The 17,155-nt window shown below is 46.5% G+C and overlaps 1 protein-coding gene across 6 annotated transcripts in view; it reads right to left on the bottom strand.

The window, feature by feature from the left end:
- Positions 1-17,155, bottom strand: part of Znf827 (zinc finger protein 827) — a 174,250-nt gene that overhangs the window by 116,821 nt on the left and 40,274 nt on the right. For all 6 annotated transcript variants that reach the window (XM_005345384.3, XM_026777695.1, XM_026777697.1 and 3 more), the window contains exons 3-4: positions 13,357-13,529; positions 7,197-7,677 (exon numbers count right to left, since the gene is read on the bottom strand). In XM_005345384.3, the coding sequence (XP_005345441.1) occupies positions 7,197-7,677; positions 13,357-13,529 (654 nt within the window). The remainder of the gene's footprint in view (positions 1-7,196; positions 7,678-13,356; positions 13,530-17,155) is intronic.

Here is a 17,155-nt window from a genome sequence, read left to right as displayed (position 1 = left end):
AGGAAGGGAGAGAGAGAGAGAAAGAGAAAGAAAGAAAGAAAGAAAGAAAGAAAGAAAGAAAGAAAGAAAGAAAGAAAGAAAGAAAGACAGGAAAGTTAGATAACCAGGCCTCACTTATGGAGAAATACTGGAGCAGAAACATCAGCATTTTTTGAAGGGCTTGAAGTGGGGCAGGGGGACGGAAGCTGGAAGGGCGAGATATCCAGGGATGCTATGGACCCTACCCAGAAAGAAGGGTCTATATAGATGTATTCTGAAGGCGTGGGGGAGAGAGTAACTGGATTAGTGACTAAAAGCACATGCATTAGAAAAGATGCCATGATTTGAAGCCAAGGAAAACAAACAGTGGAGCAGACGGAGGTCAAAAGACAGTTCGCTTAACCGAGAAATAAAAATTAGGTAATAGCTAATTAAGTGGTCACAAGCCAAGCCTTTGTAGTCAGCCAGGGCTGAATCTGTGCTCGGGTTTCTAACAGCTGAACCCTTCCAGTCTCGGCTTTCCCGTCTCTAGAACAGGTTTAGTGTTGACCCTCTTGTGCTGCAGAGGTTAAATGAGGAGTTGCAAGAGGCTGTTGGCACAGTGCCTGGTTCCCAGAAAACACGTCTGGTTAGTGATGCTCTTACACCAGCAGTAGAAGTGACAATGATAACAACAGGGCAGAAGGAAAGGAAAGGCTGGGGTTCCGTGTTAAGGATACAATTGTCTATGATAAATTTTTCCAAAGGTCTGCCAAGGTAAAACATTATTCTGGGGTAAAGACCTGCCAACGAGCCTGACGACCTGAGCTCAATCCCTAGAGCCCCCAGGGCAGAGGGGAAGAAACAACTGGCTCCCGTCCGCTGTCCCCTGACCTCCACATTCGTGCTGTGTCCCCCACTCCACACATTCAAAATAAATAAGGAAAATGTAATATGTTTTTAAAAAGTATTCTGGTGACTACTATAGAACTAGCTGTCCATACGCAGCACAGGGAGGGAAAAAACTATCTGAACGCCAGCCCTCACCTTTCCGCTGTTATGACGTAACGTGTTTGAGGACTGACTAGGGAAGGTCTGGAATGTAAGCTGGCTTGTTACCACTCTATCTGTAGAAGCCTAAAATAGTAATGCAACTTCCACGGCTGGAGCGTGGCTTGGTGCTAGGGAGGCTGCCTAGCATGCATAAGGCCCTTGGTTCCATGCCCAGTACCACACAAAAAAATTAATGCAATTTTCAAAGGTGCCTGCCATACAAGAGTCACAGGAAGGCACTGTGTTGGAGAGGCTGGCCAAGGGCAGAGAACATAATAACTTCCTGGATGGTGACGTCTTTACTTTGCAGTCTGGGGCATGGACACGTTTGGCCCAGGAACACTGGAAGCACACAGCCTGGATTTCAACCCCCGTCTGTGTAGTTATTAGCTGTGTAAATATGAAAGGGATCTTTAAGCCTTTCTCAGTTTCCTATCTGTAAAATGGAGTGATAACAATAATCACGCAGTTATGAGACTCCAAGAAGCTCAACACAGCAAAGTCAGCACTACAGACACAGATAGAGCAGCAGCAAGTAAAAGCCTCCCAGTCTCCATCCACACAAACTTCAGCTCCAGGCTCTGCTTGTGTATAAGTCTGTCTGTCCCCTGCACTAGCAAGTCATTAAAAGGAAGACATAGCCTCTCTCTCTCTTTCTGGGCTTCCCCCCCTCCCCCAGAGGAATCACCAAGTTCAATAAAGTCCAGAGTTTCAAAAGAGCATTCAGGCTGTCTACTCATATACTACCCTCCTGCAGCTGCTCACACGAGGAATTTAGTCACGTGGCCTGAGAGTGCCTAGGCAGGACTGAACAGAAGGGCTAAACCAAACCTTAAAAGCGACTATCAAACAGCCCAGTCAGGGAACCATGCCCCCATGGTGATGTGTGAGTCCCTGGCTCCCAGCACCGATGTCTCAGGGGTGAATGACACAAGACTGCCATTTACATGGAAGAAGGCCCACTTGTTAAGATGCGGCTGAGAAGGCCATCAGAGCTGCCAGGCAATGGGCATGGCTTGGTTGGCTGGCTATCACCAGCAGGAGTGCTAACATTTATACATAAGCCCGATTGTTACTCCCAAATGCATCAAAATAGTAAGCAATAGATGGAGAACAAAGGCCTCTGGGAAACAACAAGGCATGGCATAGGCACGTCTGTGGGCATCTGTCATTTCTACTAGAAAACTCACACTGTTTTACAGCCGAGGCCCCTAAGCCAGAAACACTTGAGTAAGTGCCTGTTCACAGCTGTCTCTGTGAGGCTGAGCGTGAGTCGGTGTTTCAGAAGGTCCATCTTTCCGACCTAAAAGTATTCTGGTGTCGGGTTTATAGAGCTAATAGAATGCGGGAGACAGTACAAAACTTTTTTTGTCAGTTTCTAGATTAAAAATAGTTGAAATGACTTATATCTTTTATTTTGGAAAGCCAGGGACAAAAAGATATCCCTTGCCAACAAGTGAGGTGCCAAGTTTCTGTCAACTAGCTGCTTGGTTATAATCTGGGGAGTTAGAATTAAATTTCTATCTTGAAAAATGGCATCTTGAAGAAAAAAAGAGTGTAAGGCAGGAGCTTGTAATTTGGTCCTCTGATGAGGATGCGCACAGCTTTTTTGTGTGCACATGTTCCTGTGCACATGTGTTGGTGTGAGGTGCAGTGGTACATGCACAGGTCAGAGGTTAACCTTTAGGAGGCATCCACCATGTTGTCTGGGAACTTGACTCTTAGGACAGGCTGGCCAGTGAACCTCAGCAACCCACCTGTCTCTCTCCATCTCGGGGGGATTACAGACTCTTACATGGGTGCTGGGGAATTAAACCCATGTCCTCAGGCTTGCTCAGATAAACACTTGACTGAAATCCCCAGAATTTGGAAGCTTCCAGTCTACTCTGGGGATTCTCAGACTGGACAACGTCTCCTGCCATGAACCCTCTGGAAGAAAACCATAGGGTTCATGAACACAACTCACACAGGCTTCCCCTTCATGTCAACCTTGGTCCATAATGAGGTAGCGTCTCGGACTCAACCTACAACAGCATGTCTTTTCATGGGCTCAGATAAAATGAAAGCTGGGCTATACTCAGGGATTCTGATCTACACTGAAAAACACTGTACCAAGTATCGAGTTAGGGTTGCTTGTTTGCTTGTTTGCAGGGTTGTTTGGCTTGTTTGAAATACTCCTCCTCTAGTCCAGGTTGGCTTCTAATTCTCTATACAGCTGTGAAGTAAACTGAGCCTCCGGCCTCCACTTCCCTAGTGTTAGAATATAACAGGCCTGCATCACTCTCTCTAGTTTATGTGGTGCTGGAGATCTAAGCTGGGACTTCGTGCATGCAAGGCAAGCCATTTCCAGACCGTGCCGGGTCTCCAGCCCAGGGTGCCCACTACCTGTCACCTATCAGCTGAACTTTGTCCCGGGTGCCTGTTAGAATCACCAGAGGAATGCAAGGAAAATACCAACGTCTGGACCTACCCCAGACCAATTAATTAAAACATCATTTTTGGGCTCTGGTATTTTACAGAAACTCCCTAGGTAGGGCTCGCTAGCCATGGAGCTTACGAACTGCTGCTGGCCACAGGAGACAGGCCCAGGGTCAACAGGAGCCATAGCTTCCTGGGTAAGCACCTCTCCGAGGAACACTCCCAGTCATGTGACCAGGGGTAGGTCACCCTGTTATCCAATAATTTGCATACGTCTTCTGGCTTCCAGGAAAGAGCTGTGTAAACAGCAGAACCACCTACCGCCCTGAAAGCCTGCCTCCCAGGCCCAAACCCCCGAGAAAAGTCTACGAAATTATTTTTTTCCCCAATAATGCAGAAAGCCAGCATTTGGGCTGATCAACCTTGATGGTGAGCCTGGATCTAGGGAACACTGTCCTCAAGGACTGAGGGATGCTGTCAGGCTTCACTGGGGAAAACAGCTGCAGGTCCAGAGAAGGGATTTTATTCCACAAGCCTATAACCAGCAAACCTCCAAACTGAGGGAGAGTTGCCCATGGTCCTCAACCCTCCTAACGCTGTGACCCTTTAAGTCAGGTCCTCATGTTACGGTGACCCCCAACCATATAATTGTTTCGTTGCTACTTCATAACTGAAATTTTGTTACTGTTATGAATCATAACATAAATATCTGATATACAGGATATCTGTTATGTGACCCTTGGAGGGGTCATGACCCACAGGTTGAGAACCGCTGGGTTAGAGTGTATTTAAAACTGCAATGCGTCCTTCTCAGTGATTGTGAACCTTAGGGGGCTCCATTCGGTGAGTTTTATGCTTGATTTTAACCGAAGGAGCAAAAAGCATCAGGGGTTTTCTTTCTCTCCTTTGGAAACAAGTAAGTGTCTGCACGCTTGAACTGTGCTCCGTTTCTGTAGACCGTGAACGGACACAGAGACTCCCAGGATGGGTGCCCAGGAACAGCTGCACCGATCGTACCAGCAGGTGCAAGGACAGAGCCCCAGAGGGAACCGTGCAGGAACAATGGCGCCATTATGAGAGCAACGGACAGGGCCTGGGGCTGACCACTGGGCCACACTGTTTGAGGGCAAGGAGAGCTAGAAACTCAGCCACAGCTCCCTGGGATTGTGTCCCTGAATGGCAGCCACTAAGAGAGCCAGGTAGAGCACACAGCAAGCCCAGCAGTCAGCAGCAGGCCAGACCAATCACACAGCCAGTGTGGGGGGGAATCTGCAGAAAAACACATTCCTTTCCTTTTAACATAACTTCTCCTCCCGTGGGCAGCACTGCCACAGTCACCAAGTTTACATTTACATCCAAATATGCACACAAAAAAATTACCGATGCATCTCGCTCCCTGGTGACTTTATAACAGGTTGCTAGGTAACAGTGCATACAAGTCAGGTTTCAGGACCTCTAGTAAGCCACCATAAAATAGCTGCATGGGCCTTTTGCATAAACAGTGTGCCTTTGCTATCTGTTTTCTTATGCCAATTGATCAGTTGGGAAATTCTCCCATGGCCAAACTGTAAGCAACCCCCCATCAGCAACTGAAAACAACAGACCACTATATACACGCGGCTTTGGCACACGATGCTTCACCCCAGCCTACAAACTGCTTCTCCTTCTGCCTCTGCTGTTCCAAGCTCTGGCTGTAAGCAGCTGAAGCCTTTTCTCACCGGGACGCTCTGGAGCTAATAATCACAGCCCGGTATCTGGTGGGATGGGAAGGGCTACCACTCAGAGGAACACAGCGGGAGCCCTGTATCAGACTTCAGTGTCCCAGCCCAAGATCAAGCCTGCCAGGCAGCCCGGAAAGGATCTGGGTCCTGACGAAAGGGACCCCACCTTACTACATGCTATGTACCCCCTGCTCAGTTTGTTCTTGTCTCTTAAGTAAGGAAACATCTACCATGCTAAACTATGTTAAATGAACGTGGCTTCCTTCTCCTGGGATTGCGCCGTAAGAGCCCAGAAAAGCGGCAACCCATGGGTAACATCCTGGTTCGTTCATTGTTGTTACCATTTGGGGAGACAGGGTTTTATGAAACCTAGTCTGGCCTTCTTCCAAGTCTTGGGATTGTAGGCAATCACCACCATGCCTGGGTCCCTACAGGTGGCATGCTAAAGGATCTGGAAGGACCAAGGGAAAAATATGAGGGAAATATGAGGACCATTTCCCTCATATTTTGGTGAAAATTTAAATACAAAAATCTGACTATGTAGCATCTTGCTTTCCCTCAGGCTGACATGAAGAAGGCAAGGACCGGGAACCTGGGCCAGATGAAACAGACGCCTGAGACCGGTCCAGGCAATGGATCTTCTCAGTCTCACAGTGCATCCTTCAGCCTCCCTGCTCCCTTCCATCTTGGATCATTTCCTGGCTGTCTCATTTTTCATCGCTTCCCTCCTCCGTCGCCCCTACTCATGTCTCCCATGGCTGAGGGGCAAAGATCAGGGTAAGGAAGTACATTCCAAAAGACCCGACTGAAGTGTCACGGAGCAAAGGGACTTCAGAGTGAAGCTGTGCCTCTCATTCACCTGGCAATGACATTTAGTGAAATACGACGCATGGTCCATTTAAAGGGAGGCGGTGACCAATTATTCTCCATTTAAAGGGTATTGTCAATCTCCAGAGAGCCGAAATGGCATTTGGAAATCATCCTGGGGACTGCCACCTTCACTGACAGACAGAACCCATTCTCAACCGACCTTTCTCCACCCTGGCAATGCCTTTAAAATTTAAAATCGCATTTTCAAAACCAGCATAGGCCTACGTGTGCTGTTGCTCCGGAGGGTAAGACAAACATCCAGCTACGCTCCACTCCAGCGCAGCATCGCCAGCTCATCAAAGTCGCCGAGGAGAAAACATACACACTGTGTTGGCGATGAAAAACAATGTCCATTAGCAAGACTTATTTTTATAACCTATACATCAGCCTCTGTTCAAAGGGCATGAGGGTGAGGGCAGCTGGGAAGGATGTTTGAAATTTTTTCTTAAATTCCACTTTCCTGGGGAGCTTACACCGGTCAAGTTCATAAAGGGAGAAGGTAAAATGGTGGTTAGTGGAGGTTGGGCAGCAGGTTGGCAAGAACTCTGTCCTTTAATGATACAGTTTGGGAGCGTGACATATTTCCAGAGATTACACAACAAGGTAAATGTTAATGCCATGAAAATGCACAGCACAAACATGTGTAAACCAGGATATCCTAGGGATGTTTTACCCTAATACAAAGATCCCGAGAAACTCATGGTAACCTTTAGCCTTTGTGTAAGAAAAGTCTGTAATTCCTCATGGTAAACTTTTGTATATGTTCTTCAAAAAGCTTTGCGGTTACAACAGTACAGACCCTGAGCATCAAAAAGGGAGACCCACACTTCAGAGACAGCGGCGCAAAGCAGGCAAGCCAACTAAAGACCCAAGGTTGCAGGAAGCAAAAGACACATAGATTACTCCCCACCAAGTGCCCCCAAGGAAGAGCCCAAATCGGGGCAGGAGTAGGGGCAATCCCTATTGTTTCCAGACCCGAGCAGAAGTAAGTCTGTTTTCAAAGAATCACCAAAACAAAATATAAAAAAAGGAAGGGGTGGGATAAAGGGAAAGAGGAAAGGAAAAAGAAAATATATCAGCGCATGAAGTATTGGAGCTCAAGGAAGCTTGAAGTCGCCTAGCCCTATAGTCTTATCGTACAGAGGAGCAAGGAGAGAACAACCCTAGGGCAAGTACCTGACAGCTTCATGAGAAAATCGGAGGCCATCTTAACCGAGATGTCCTGGCTGAACAATGCTGCTGCACTGTTGGACACAAACTCGGAGGGGTCTTTCAGCTTTGTGTGGTTGGCGGGCCTGTCGGCAGCATTCAGGGTAAAGGAGGCAGGCAGGCCGTTATCTTCCTTGGGTTCCTCCTTCACCAGCAAAGGTGCCATGCCAGCCCCACCCTGGCCAGTCCTCTCTGGAGTATTAGACGTCATCACGGTCCCCACTAGCTCTGTCCCTCCTCCTTCCCTCTGCTGCCCCAGGCAGCCACTGTCACTGAGGTGGGGAGATCCCTTGACATCTGGGTCTGGGATCTCCTCCTTCACCTTGGCCTCTGTCCTCAGGAAGTGCTGATGGCAACGCATGTGCAGTTTCAGGCTGAAGTGGCGTGAGGAGGTAAAAGGGCACAGCTGGCACTGAAAGGTCTCTCCCCGGTCCTGGTGCTGATGAACCTGCCAGAGAAGAAGGAGAGTTGAACTGGTCGCCATGAGCTTACAGAAAATGCCTGTCTGTGGTCACATGTTCACCAGTGAGTCCTGCACCCCAGACAGGCCAAGGAAGAGACGCACCAGAGACGCTGTTCATGTCAGTGCACTGGATAAAGTCACTCCTGAAACACACAGTGGGCCTGTGGAGGCTAGGACTCCATCCTGACAGTCTCCATGCAGGCTTGGGTAGAAGCTTTCTAATAAGCTAGTCACATGATCGCACTTGATATACCTTGCGAAATGATGTAATCAGAAGTCAGGGACCAAAAAGACATAACCTTTCGTTAAATTCTTGGGACACCAATCCAGAGACTGCTGCTTTGCCAACACAATGGAGGAAAAAAAAATGTCTCCAAGATATTTTGGCTTCACAGAAGGGGACATGGAACTCCCCAGGCCCCAAGAAGTATCTAGAATCCAGTTCCATATGAAGAAAGGAAAACAGGAGAAACCCCCTCTGGGTAGGAGGATGCCCAGCTCAAAAGTCGCCACAGGCTCTGGAGGATGTCTGTCGGCGTGCAGAGCCAGGACAGCCTTGCGCATGCAGCTCCAAACCTGCTTACACCCAGGACCTGTAAAAACGGAGGGAAACTTTTCTGTCTCCCTGTCACTACCAAATTTAGTGCCTCAAAAAGTGAGAAAATCATTGCATTGGCCCGAGCCAGGCTTCGAGCTGGCAGGTGTTCCTAAACTTGTGACTTCCCCATTCATCTGGACAACGTGCTTCAGCACTGACCTGCTACAACCTGCTATTTCAGGACCAATCCTCCCTCGAGGAGGAGCTGCCAGTGCAGGAGATCTATGCCAAATGATCTGGGGAAGTCCAGACAAGAACGTAAGCACTCAAAACAAGACTGACGCTCCATAGGTCAGGGGTGACCTGAGTGGGATTTGAACCTGGGTCTCAACGAAGCTAAGGGCTCATTTGCTCAATGTCTGCATCACCTGGCCACTCTGCTTAGGTCTCCTTTCCAAGAGAGCAAGTTTTACTACAGCTGTTTATGCCTTCTGAATGAAATCCAAAAGCATTCTTCACCAGCCAAAACACACTTTAAATAATGTTAAGTGACCAACAAAAGCAAAGAAATTAAAAGTTAATCGTGAGATCCTGCTGCCACAGCACCCCGCTGTGGCTTCCTGCAAAAAACAACAAAAGATATTCTGGGCCCCTGAATCCTATGCTTCTCAACAGAAACAACCATAAAAGCTTAAATGCAATTGTGATGGAGTCCTGCTCATTGAAAGGCGTCTCCTGTGCCCCAGCAGAGGGCAGAGGTGAGGAACACCCACTTCTCCTTCCTGCAGTAGGCCCCTCCCCTTCTTCACCGCACACTGAGCCTTCCAGTTCCATTTTCACAGGATCCAGACACTCCCCCATCAGCCCCTCAGCCCAAGTCATTTAGGAAGAAGCCCCTTGGAGGTCTCAGGTCACAGCCTCAAGGGTTCCTGCAGGTAACAACACAGGCATGCCCAGAGCCAGATGGTAAAGGTCACCAGGCAGGAAGCTTCCACGTTCCTGAGCCTGGCGCCACAGGGCAGATTCCATTTCAGAAGTGTGCTCACATCTACTGACCCCAGAGAGGAGCTAATCCAAGAACAGACGCTCCAAAAGCCATGGAAGAAGAAATGGTGCAGATGAGAGCCTGGGTTAAGAAATCAAGGGGAGAGGGAAAGGCTGAGAAGGGGCGCTGTATGGAAGATTTCTTGAGGCTCCTTTTCCTCTTCAACCTGGCCTTGGTGTACTTAGCTTTAGGGAAATCAGTGTGAAATGAAAGGAAAAACAGGATTGGCTCCACTCTGGCACCTGTTAATTTATCCGAGACACGCCTTCCCACCTGAAATTTGGCTTACATGTGGCCTTTGAGGGAAGCACTGTCCCTACCAGTGGCAGCAAACCCCTCTTCTTCTGAAAAAAGAGGGCTTTTCTGTTATAATTCTGATTCCCTTTATCCCAACGCGTGCTCTGAAGTCCCTCTTGGACTCTAGCGAGAAGAAATGCTGGCCCATGCACAATATTCTCACTGGACCAGGTGAAGTGATATTTAGGCCACCTCCTGGGTAAATAGATTTGGGATACTTAGGTTAAAGTATTTCAAGACTTGGAGAAATTCCAGGGAGTATCTATATCCAACCTCTTAGTGGACCAGGCTCGGCAGGTGAGGGTCTTATGAGTGGCCCAAGCTCTCAAAATGGTGACCTCGGACTCGGAAGGGCAGAACTCGAGTGTGACCGCTGGTCCAAGTTCCTTCTGTTACTTCGTTGGTGCTCTCCATCTTTACCGCTCTGTGCCTTTTCTATACAGTTTCAGCTGTGACCCTTACATATGATTCTTGCATGCTCGCTCATCGGGCAAAGCTGCAGCAGACCTCATGAGATCTAAGACACGGTGAGGAAGCTGGAGGCATTTTCAAATTCCTCGTGCAGATGGTCATAAAGACGTTTGCACAATAAATTATGGAGAAAATGCAGGCTTGCAATTTTATGTATGTATATAGTTCCTAGACCTGCATAGGAACAAAATAACTACTGAATTTGTTGAGCAAATAAAGTGGAATCTCTGTTTTTCTGACATAAACCAATATAATCAATATAGGAGATTATATATCCTGAAGATAATGGCTACTTCTGCGGGATGAGATAAATGGCCAATTTCATATTCTTTGTATCAGTTTTTGTAAATTCTCAGTACTAAAAAGAGATCATAAAAAGAAGGAAGCCATAAAACTTATTTTGGAGTAATTTCTTGTAGCATTTCATTCATTTTCCCTAAACGTAAACGTTAATGTATTTTCAGACGGCTTTTGGATAACTCTAACCATGTTGGCTATATTTGCTGACAGTTGCTTCTCCACACCGGGCTCTAGATCAAGGCTCTACGCGAACGATCTCATTTAACTCTTATGCAGTGAGAAAGACCGTGTTTGTGCTCTCCGTTCGTGGCAACAGAGGTTTAGAGGGTCTCAACCATACTACTAAATGGTTACAAGTCTTAACTCATGGACTCTCACTAAGCTAAAGTCATATCTTAACCTTTGGCTAGACTTCCCTACTTCTCAGATAAAATTCATTTTAGAAAAATTCCCCACATCTACAGCCCCGGTAAAGAAAGCAGAATATGTGTGTGCGTAAGACCACACCACAACATTCCTATGGGGAAAATACTTGCCAAATTTTGCAAAGTTAAATTATATTATATTAAAAAAATGTTTTAAGGCAACAGGAGGAGGAAAGAAGGGAGAAGAAATATGCCTTTGATAAAATTAAACTTGCATAAACGCTCCTCACAGTTCCTATCCAAAGGAGTCGTAGCTCAACAGGTTAGGACACCATGAGTTTGAATAAAGAAGCGATTTCACACAACCGCTTTATTGTAGTGATTATTGATTTGTTCTGAAAGCATTCAGGACCCCACGACCCGCCGAGCCCGGGCAGCTCTCATCTGCGGCACTGCCACGGCCGTCTGCCTCTGTCATCAAGGCTCCAGCTCATCTCCCTGTGACATCGGGGTCAGCAGTGCCTGCTATTGAAACCCAGCCTTTTTCCATGGGTTTATAAATAGGTTGTTTTAAGTGACCCTGAGCTGAAACCAAATTTACAAGGTGTCAGGGTAGATGCAAGTTTTCTGCTCGCTGAAGCTTGAAATTCACCAGACCTGATTTTTAAACACAGCTTAGGATCCAGTCACTAAAGCAGGTTCTAGGTTTAAAAGGGCTTCCTTTTGAAGTCTGGATGCTACAGGTTTAAAGTGTAAGGCTTTACCTAGGGAGGAGGAGAATGAGGAAGAGGAGGGCTTCGATAATAACTAAGTAGCCTCCGTAAATAATTCAGTCAACCAGAACTACTTAAATGAATTCTGAAGATACAGGGATAGCTGCTGACCCCAGGAGAAAAGGGCAAATGATAGAAAACAAATTACATCATGGATTTACTTTTTAAAAAAAATCTGCTAAGCCATTTGCTGTAGCGAACAGAAATTTTGTGTGCCTGCACTTCCCAGACTTCAATTCTGAGCAATGGCTGATGCATGCAGAAAGATTCAAATGCAAGGCTTCGACATAAACAAACACCCATTAGACTTACCCAGAGAAGAAACACCTTACACATGATGGTATGTCTAAGTCACACCGGAGTTATCGGTATAGTAACAAGACGCCAGGTGATGATTCCAAACACCTTAAGCCAGGCACTTTGCTGTGGCTGTCTCCTTGAACTAAGGACAGCTGCTGTATCTGCTCCTCCCATTTCATAGAAGGGAAAACTGAGAGCCTGGTGGTGACTTGCCCAGGCCTATTTGGCCAGCACAGTGCTGGGAGGATTTCAATTCAGGTCTTTGTCAAAGTCAAGGCTTTAAGCTCTTGTGACCTCATGAGTGCCCCTCTTCCCATCCCCGAAGTGGTAAGAAAACCTCAGTATAAAAGAGCTACTTCTATATTGCCTGCTTCCCCTCATTTCTGAGCATGGATTCTAGTCAGTTCTCTTCAAGAATATGACAGGTATGAGCTTCCCAATCAGTTCTGTTTTCCGTGTTTCGTGTGTGTATGTGTTCGCGTGTGTATGGGTGCACACGCGCATGTTTACACACACATGTGCACGTGTGTACAGTTGCATGTGGAAGCCCTAGACTGAGGTCAGGATCCTCGGTCACTCATCTGCCTTATTCACTGAAGCAAGTTCTTCAGTCACACTAGAGAACTGATATGGCCTGGTCTTACCTATCCAGCTTGTTCTGGAAAAGTCTGTCATTGTCTTTTGAGGGTAGGACTACAAGGAATAAGCCACCCTCTGCCCACCACTTACAGTGGTTTCTGAGAACTGGGACTTGGTCTCATGCTAACCTGTCAGGTGATTAACTGCCGAGCCCTCCCTAGACCTCACAACTGTTTTTAATAGGACATTGAAAATGATGAAAGCCAGGTGGTGGTGGTGCGCGCCTTTAATCCCAGCATTCGGGAGGCAGAGACAAGCAGATCTCTGAGTTTGAGGCCAGCCTGATCTACAGAGTGAGTTCCAGGACAGACAGGGCTACACATAAAGACCTTGTCTTGAAAAAAACAAAAACAAACCAAAAAAAAAAAAAAAAGGAAAAGGAAAAAAAAGAACTTCTTTGGAAGTTCGGTGTCACCCCAAGATGTGCTAACTCAAACACATATGGTCTCAAGAACCTGATCCTAAGACCAAGGAAGAACCTCTCTGTGGTGGCATTTCATTTGTGTTTTAATAAATAAAGCTTGCCTGAAGATCAGAAAAGTGAAACAGCCACACTGGCCAGACTAACAGACCAGGCAGCAATGACACACACCTTTAGTCCCAGTAACCACACTAGCTTGCCACAGAAACCAGACAGTAGTGGTGCAGGCCCTTAATCCCAGAACTAAAGAGGATTATAAAATGGGAGGAGACAGCTCTCAGACACATTCTCATTCTGAGGTTTCCTGGAGGCAGGGTCCCCATTTTTGGACTGAGATCAAGGTAAGAGCTAGCAGCTTGGCTGTTCTCTTTTCTGACCTTCAGGTTGAACCCCAGTTTCTGTCTGAGTTTTTATTACTTGTGTTACATCTCTCCATTCTCCTCACACCCCAGTGCTAGTGTTGGACTTGCTCCATGACAGGAAGTGGCCGCTATCTCCATCCACAAATGCCTTACCTTCATGTGGGATTTGAGATTGTCCTTGCGAGCACAGCGGAATGGACAGAGCGGACACTGATGGCTTTTTAAACCTGTGTGTATCACCATATGCCGCTTCCAGTAACTCTTCCTTTTTATAACCAAGCCACATATTGGACACTGGAAAGGCTTCCCGCTCTCTTCTTCTGGGACTTGGAAGAGGGAGGAAAAAAAGCAAAATTAAGGAAAACAAAAAGGCACATTGCATCTGACTGCAACGGACATGTACCACTATATTAAAAAGCACTAAAAATGACTCTGGCATTACCCCATTTGGCGATTCTATGATTAGAAGCATGGGGAAAGTTTTAAGGCCACTTTTCTTTAGGGAGAAACCCATATTCAGCTAGTCACTTCCATAGGATTCCATCTGGCCACCGCTGTTCATCTTGCCTGTGACATCTTTACTCCCAAAGGCTGCCATATACGGACAGGACATCTGCAGAGACGCTGGCTCTGGCCCCCAACACACCCAGAGCCAGAGAAGCCTGAGCCTAGATCTGAATTCCCTCTTGGAAATGAGTGAGAAATAGAGCAAGCGTATGGGACAAAGAATAATGCACATTCACACAGCAAACCAAACAACTGGCGGAAACCTCACACGCTGGCCTCCAGTGAAGACAAATCTCAGCTCCCCACTGCTGACTTGTTTAGCTGTGGCTCATGCAGACAGAGGCAGTTGCCAATTTAGCTGTCAGGGGGTCCTCAGTTCAGGGCTTTTTTTTTTTTTTTATCCTCTTATGCCTGTCCCTCCGCCTGCCTCCAACAATGTGTACGGACTTTCTCTGATCTGCACGGGTCCTGGCTACCTTCTGTAGAAGGAGACACACCAGGCCAGGACAAACACTTTCAATTTTTAGGGAAGCAAACAAACCAACTGCTTTCTCTAAGTGCAGCTCTGCTCTGTCTCCTGCACCATCCCCGCAAGGAAGTGTCTCTGTTGAGATACTACTACTGAATTTCTGATCCATCACCGAACCTCCACAATCGAAGGTTGTGGGGAGTAAAAACTGATGCAGTTGAGAGTGTGTGTGTGTGTGTCTGTATGTGCCTGCTAGTGTGTGTGTGTGTGTGTGTGTGTGTGTGTGTGTGTGTGTGGCCTTGGGGTTGAACCAAGAACTCCTTTCTCAATTGAGATACACCTCCAATTTCTTTGTACTTTTTACTCATCTGAAACTCGCTGTCCCGACTGACTAGTCAGCGAGCTCCAGGGATCTTCCTGTCTCTGCTCTTCCAGCAATGGGATTATGGGTATGCACTGCCAAGCCTTGCTTTCATGTAACTTGGGTCCTCATACTTAAAAGGCAAACACTTTACCGAGTGAAGCCCCTGTCTTCACTGCCATTTATGCTGGAAAAAAAAAACCTGGGTCATTTGTCCTAAGGAATCCCTTATACTCTATGGCTGATTGCATCCCCATATCATGTTTGGTTTTTTAAAAATTATTATTATTACTTCTATTTCTGACAAACTGCTGTTTGAGGCTTGATTACATTTTATGACAATAATTCATAGATGGCATATCAGAAGACATGCAGCAGAGCCCTCTGGCCTTGGCATGCTCCTACACAGTTTTTTCATGAGCATATACATGCACACAAATGGGAAGGGATTATGGTTAAAAAGAAAGCAAAAAGGGATGCACAAAAACAAATGGAAAGCGTGACACTTATTTGGATCCTGTGTAAACTAGACTCTGGTAAGAACCGTTTCTGAGATCAGAAACGGAATAGGAGAGGTGGCGCTTGCTACCGCTCTGCAGCAATGGTCGCTTTTGCTAGATGGGACAGTGGAACGGCGTTGGTAGCTGTAGCTACCTGCTGTAGCTACTCTGCGAGTATTTACAAGCAAACAGATATGATGTTTCATCTGCTTTGAAATACTAGAGCAAAATGGAAAACAGGGAAGCTAGAAGAAAACGGTGATCACAAACAGCTAGCGACAGCAACAACAACAACAGGCTATCTTTTTACTGCCTGAGAATGTTGCAGATTCACCACCCAGACACCTCTAAACAGCAACAACAGTTGGACAGTGGCTACGAGAAAGGAGTTGGGGTGCATGTGGGGTGCATGTGTCCTATCCCATCTTTCCGCACTATTTGAATTTAAATGCAAACATCACTTCTGTGATTTTTAACGGAAACATCCCCAAGCGCATACTTTAAGATAATCTCATTATTTATTCATTGAGTCAACTCTGTTTCTACATGCCGAGAGCCACTTAAAAGGGATGGCTTTCAGAAAGGCTCTGAAATAAGGGTAGGAGATAAAAAAAAAAAGTGCAACTTTGCTAATACAAGTATAAGTGACACTGGTTGGTTAACTTAACCAAGCATCTAGCAATGGCATCTGACTCGACACTGGAAAGTCAGCTTCTGCTGCTGATTGGTGTGGAGGCTGGGTGCTGTTCCTACTCTGAGAAAAACACCTCGACCAGGCCTATATGTGTCACTCATGAAAGTCCACAGCTTCCCTCTGTCTGTGTGACTATCTGGGTTGATCTCATCCCATCCCCAATTTTGAATCACTTTCTCTCTCTGCTGTTGCTTCCTCCATCCTGGTATCTTGGTCCCCAAAGCCTGTATATTGAACAGATTGTTGAGAAAAACCTGGACCAGGCCTCTAGGTGAGACTGTTGTCATACAGCGAAAAGAGAAAATAATAGTGATGTCTACTCTGGGTCAGAAGAACATTGCAGTAATATGCAGGACATGCACAAAACAGGCCGTGATAGGTCCCTATCTTACAGGAGTGCTTCCCATGTTTGCAACCAGAAACTAATCTCACAGAATGAGCATAGGAAGGGAAAGAAAAGCTGAGACCTCCTCCACAGGCCAGCAACTTCATGGCACACGAGAGGAAGGCACCGAGAACCCTGCCAGATCACAGAGTCCCCATCACCTTGTCTGGCTCCACGATCACCTCTGGTCTCAGTTACATCCCCCAGCACCACCTTAATTCTGTAGCTTCAAGTGTACTGCGTGTGAGATACTTTTTTACTCTGGAATCTTTCTGGTACCATCCATTTAGTAGCCTTGCATTTAGAGAGTCAGTTGATTCCATAAATAAATAATGCACAAATATAATAAACCCTGCATATTAGTACTTCGTATAAATCCACTTATTTCATCTTGAAACTATGCTGCTTTAGTTTTAATTAGTACCAAAATACACATGAATTGTGTATAAATTAGGGTGTCCTTGGACAGACTAGAGGAAAATATGATAATGAGAAGACACCGACTGAAATATAACTATCCTCATAACTATGGGATTTTGTGTGTCTATATGTGTGTGTGCAGTCATGTGTGAGCACGTGTGTGGAGGCCACATCTCAATGTCAGGTGTTTGCCTCCATCACTCTCCACCTTATCTTCTTGATACTAGGTCTCTCCCTGAACTTGGATCGAGCCCAGTCGATAGAGCAGCTGACCATGACTCTCGGGATCTGCCTGTCTCAGCCGTCCCGGCACTGGGCTTACTTTCATATGGGTTATCAGAGACCAAACTCAGGGCCTCACACTTGTGTAGCCATCTCTATAACTGACCCACCTCCCTAGCTCTCTGCTTGGGATTTTAAGCTACGGTGGAAGGAAAGGAAGATAGAGCCAAATGGAAAAAGGAACCAGAATGAACTGAGAGATTTTCAGACTGTGCCAGCAAGCAGCTCCTGGTGACATTTGCATTTTTCATTTATGCAAGGAAGAAGTTTCACATTTTAGGAGACATCCCATGTGTACACGATGCTGGTAATGACAAGAGATGGGAGGAAGAAT

Source organism: Microtus ochrogaster, chromosome 4 (assembly GCF_000317375.1).
Source record: "Microtus ochrogaster isolate Prairie Vole_2 chromosome 4, MicOch1.0, whole genome shotgun sequence".
In the NCBI taxonomy this organism is placed as follows: domain Eukaryota; kingdom Metazoa; phylum Chordata; class Mammalia; order Rodentia; family Cricetidae; genus Microtus; species Microtus ochrogaster.
Note: the sequence above shows the minus strand (reverse complement) of the source record. Positions and strands in the feature narration are given on the sequence as shown.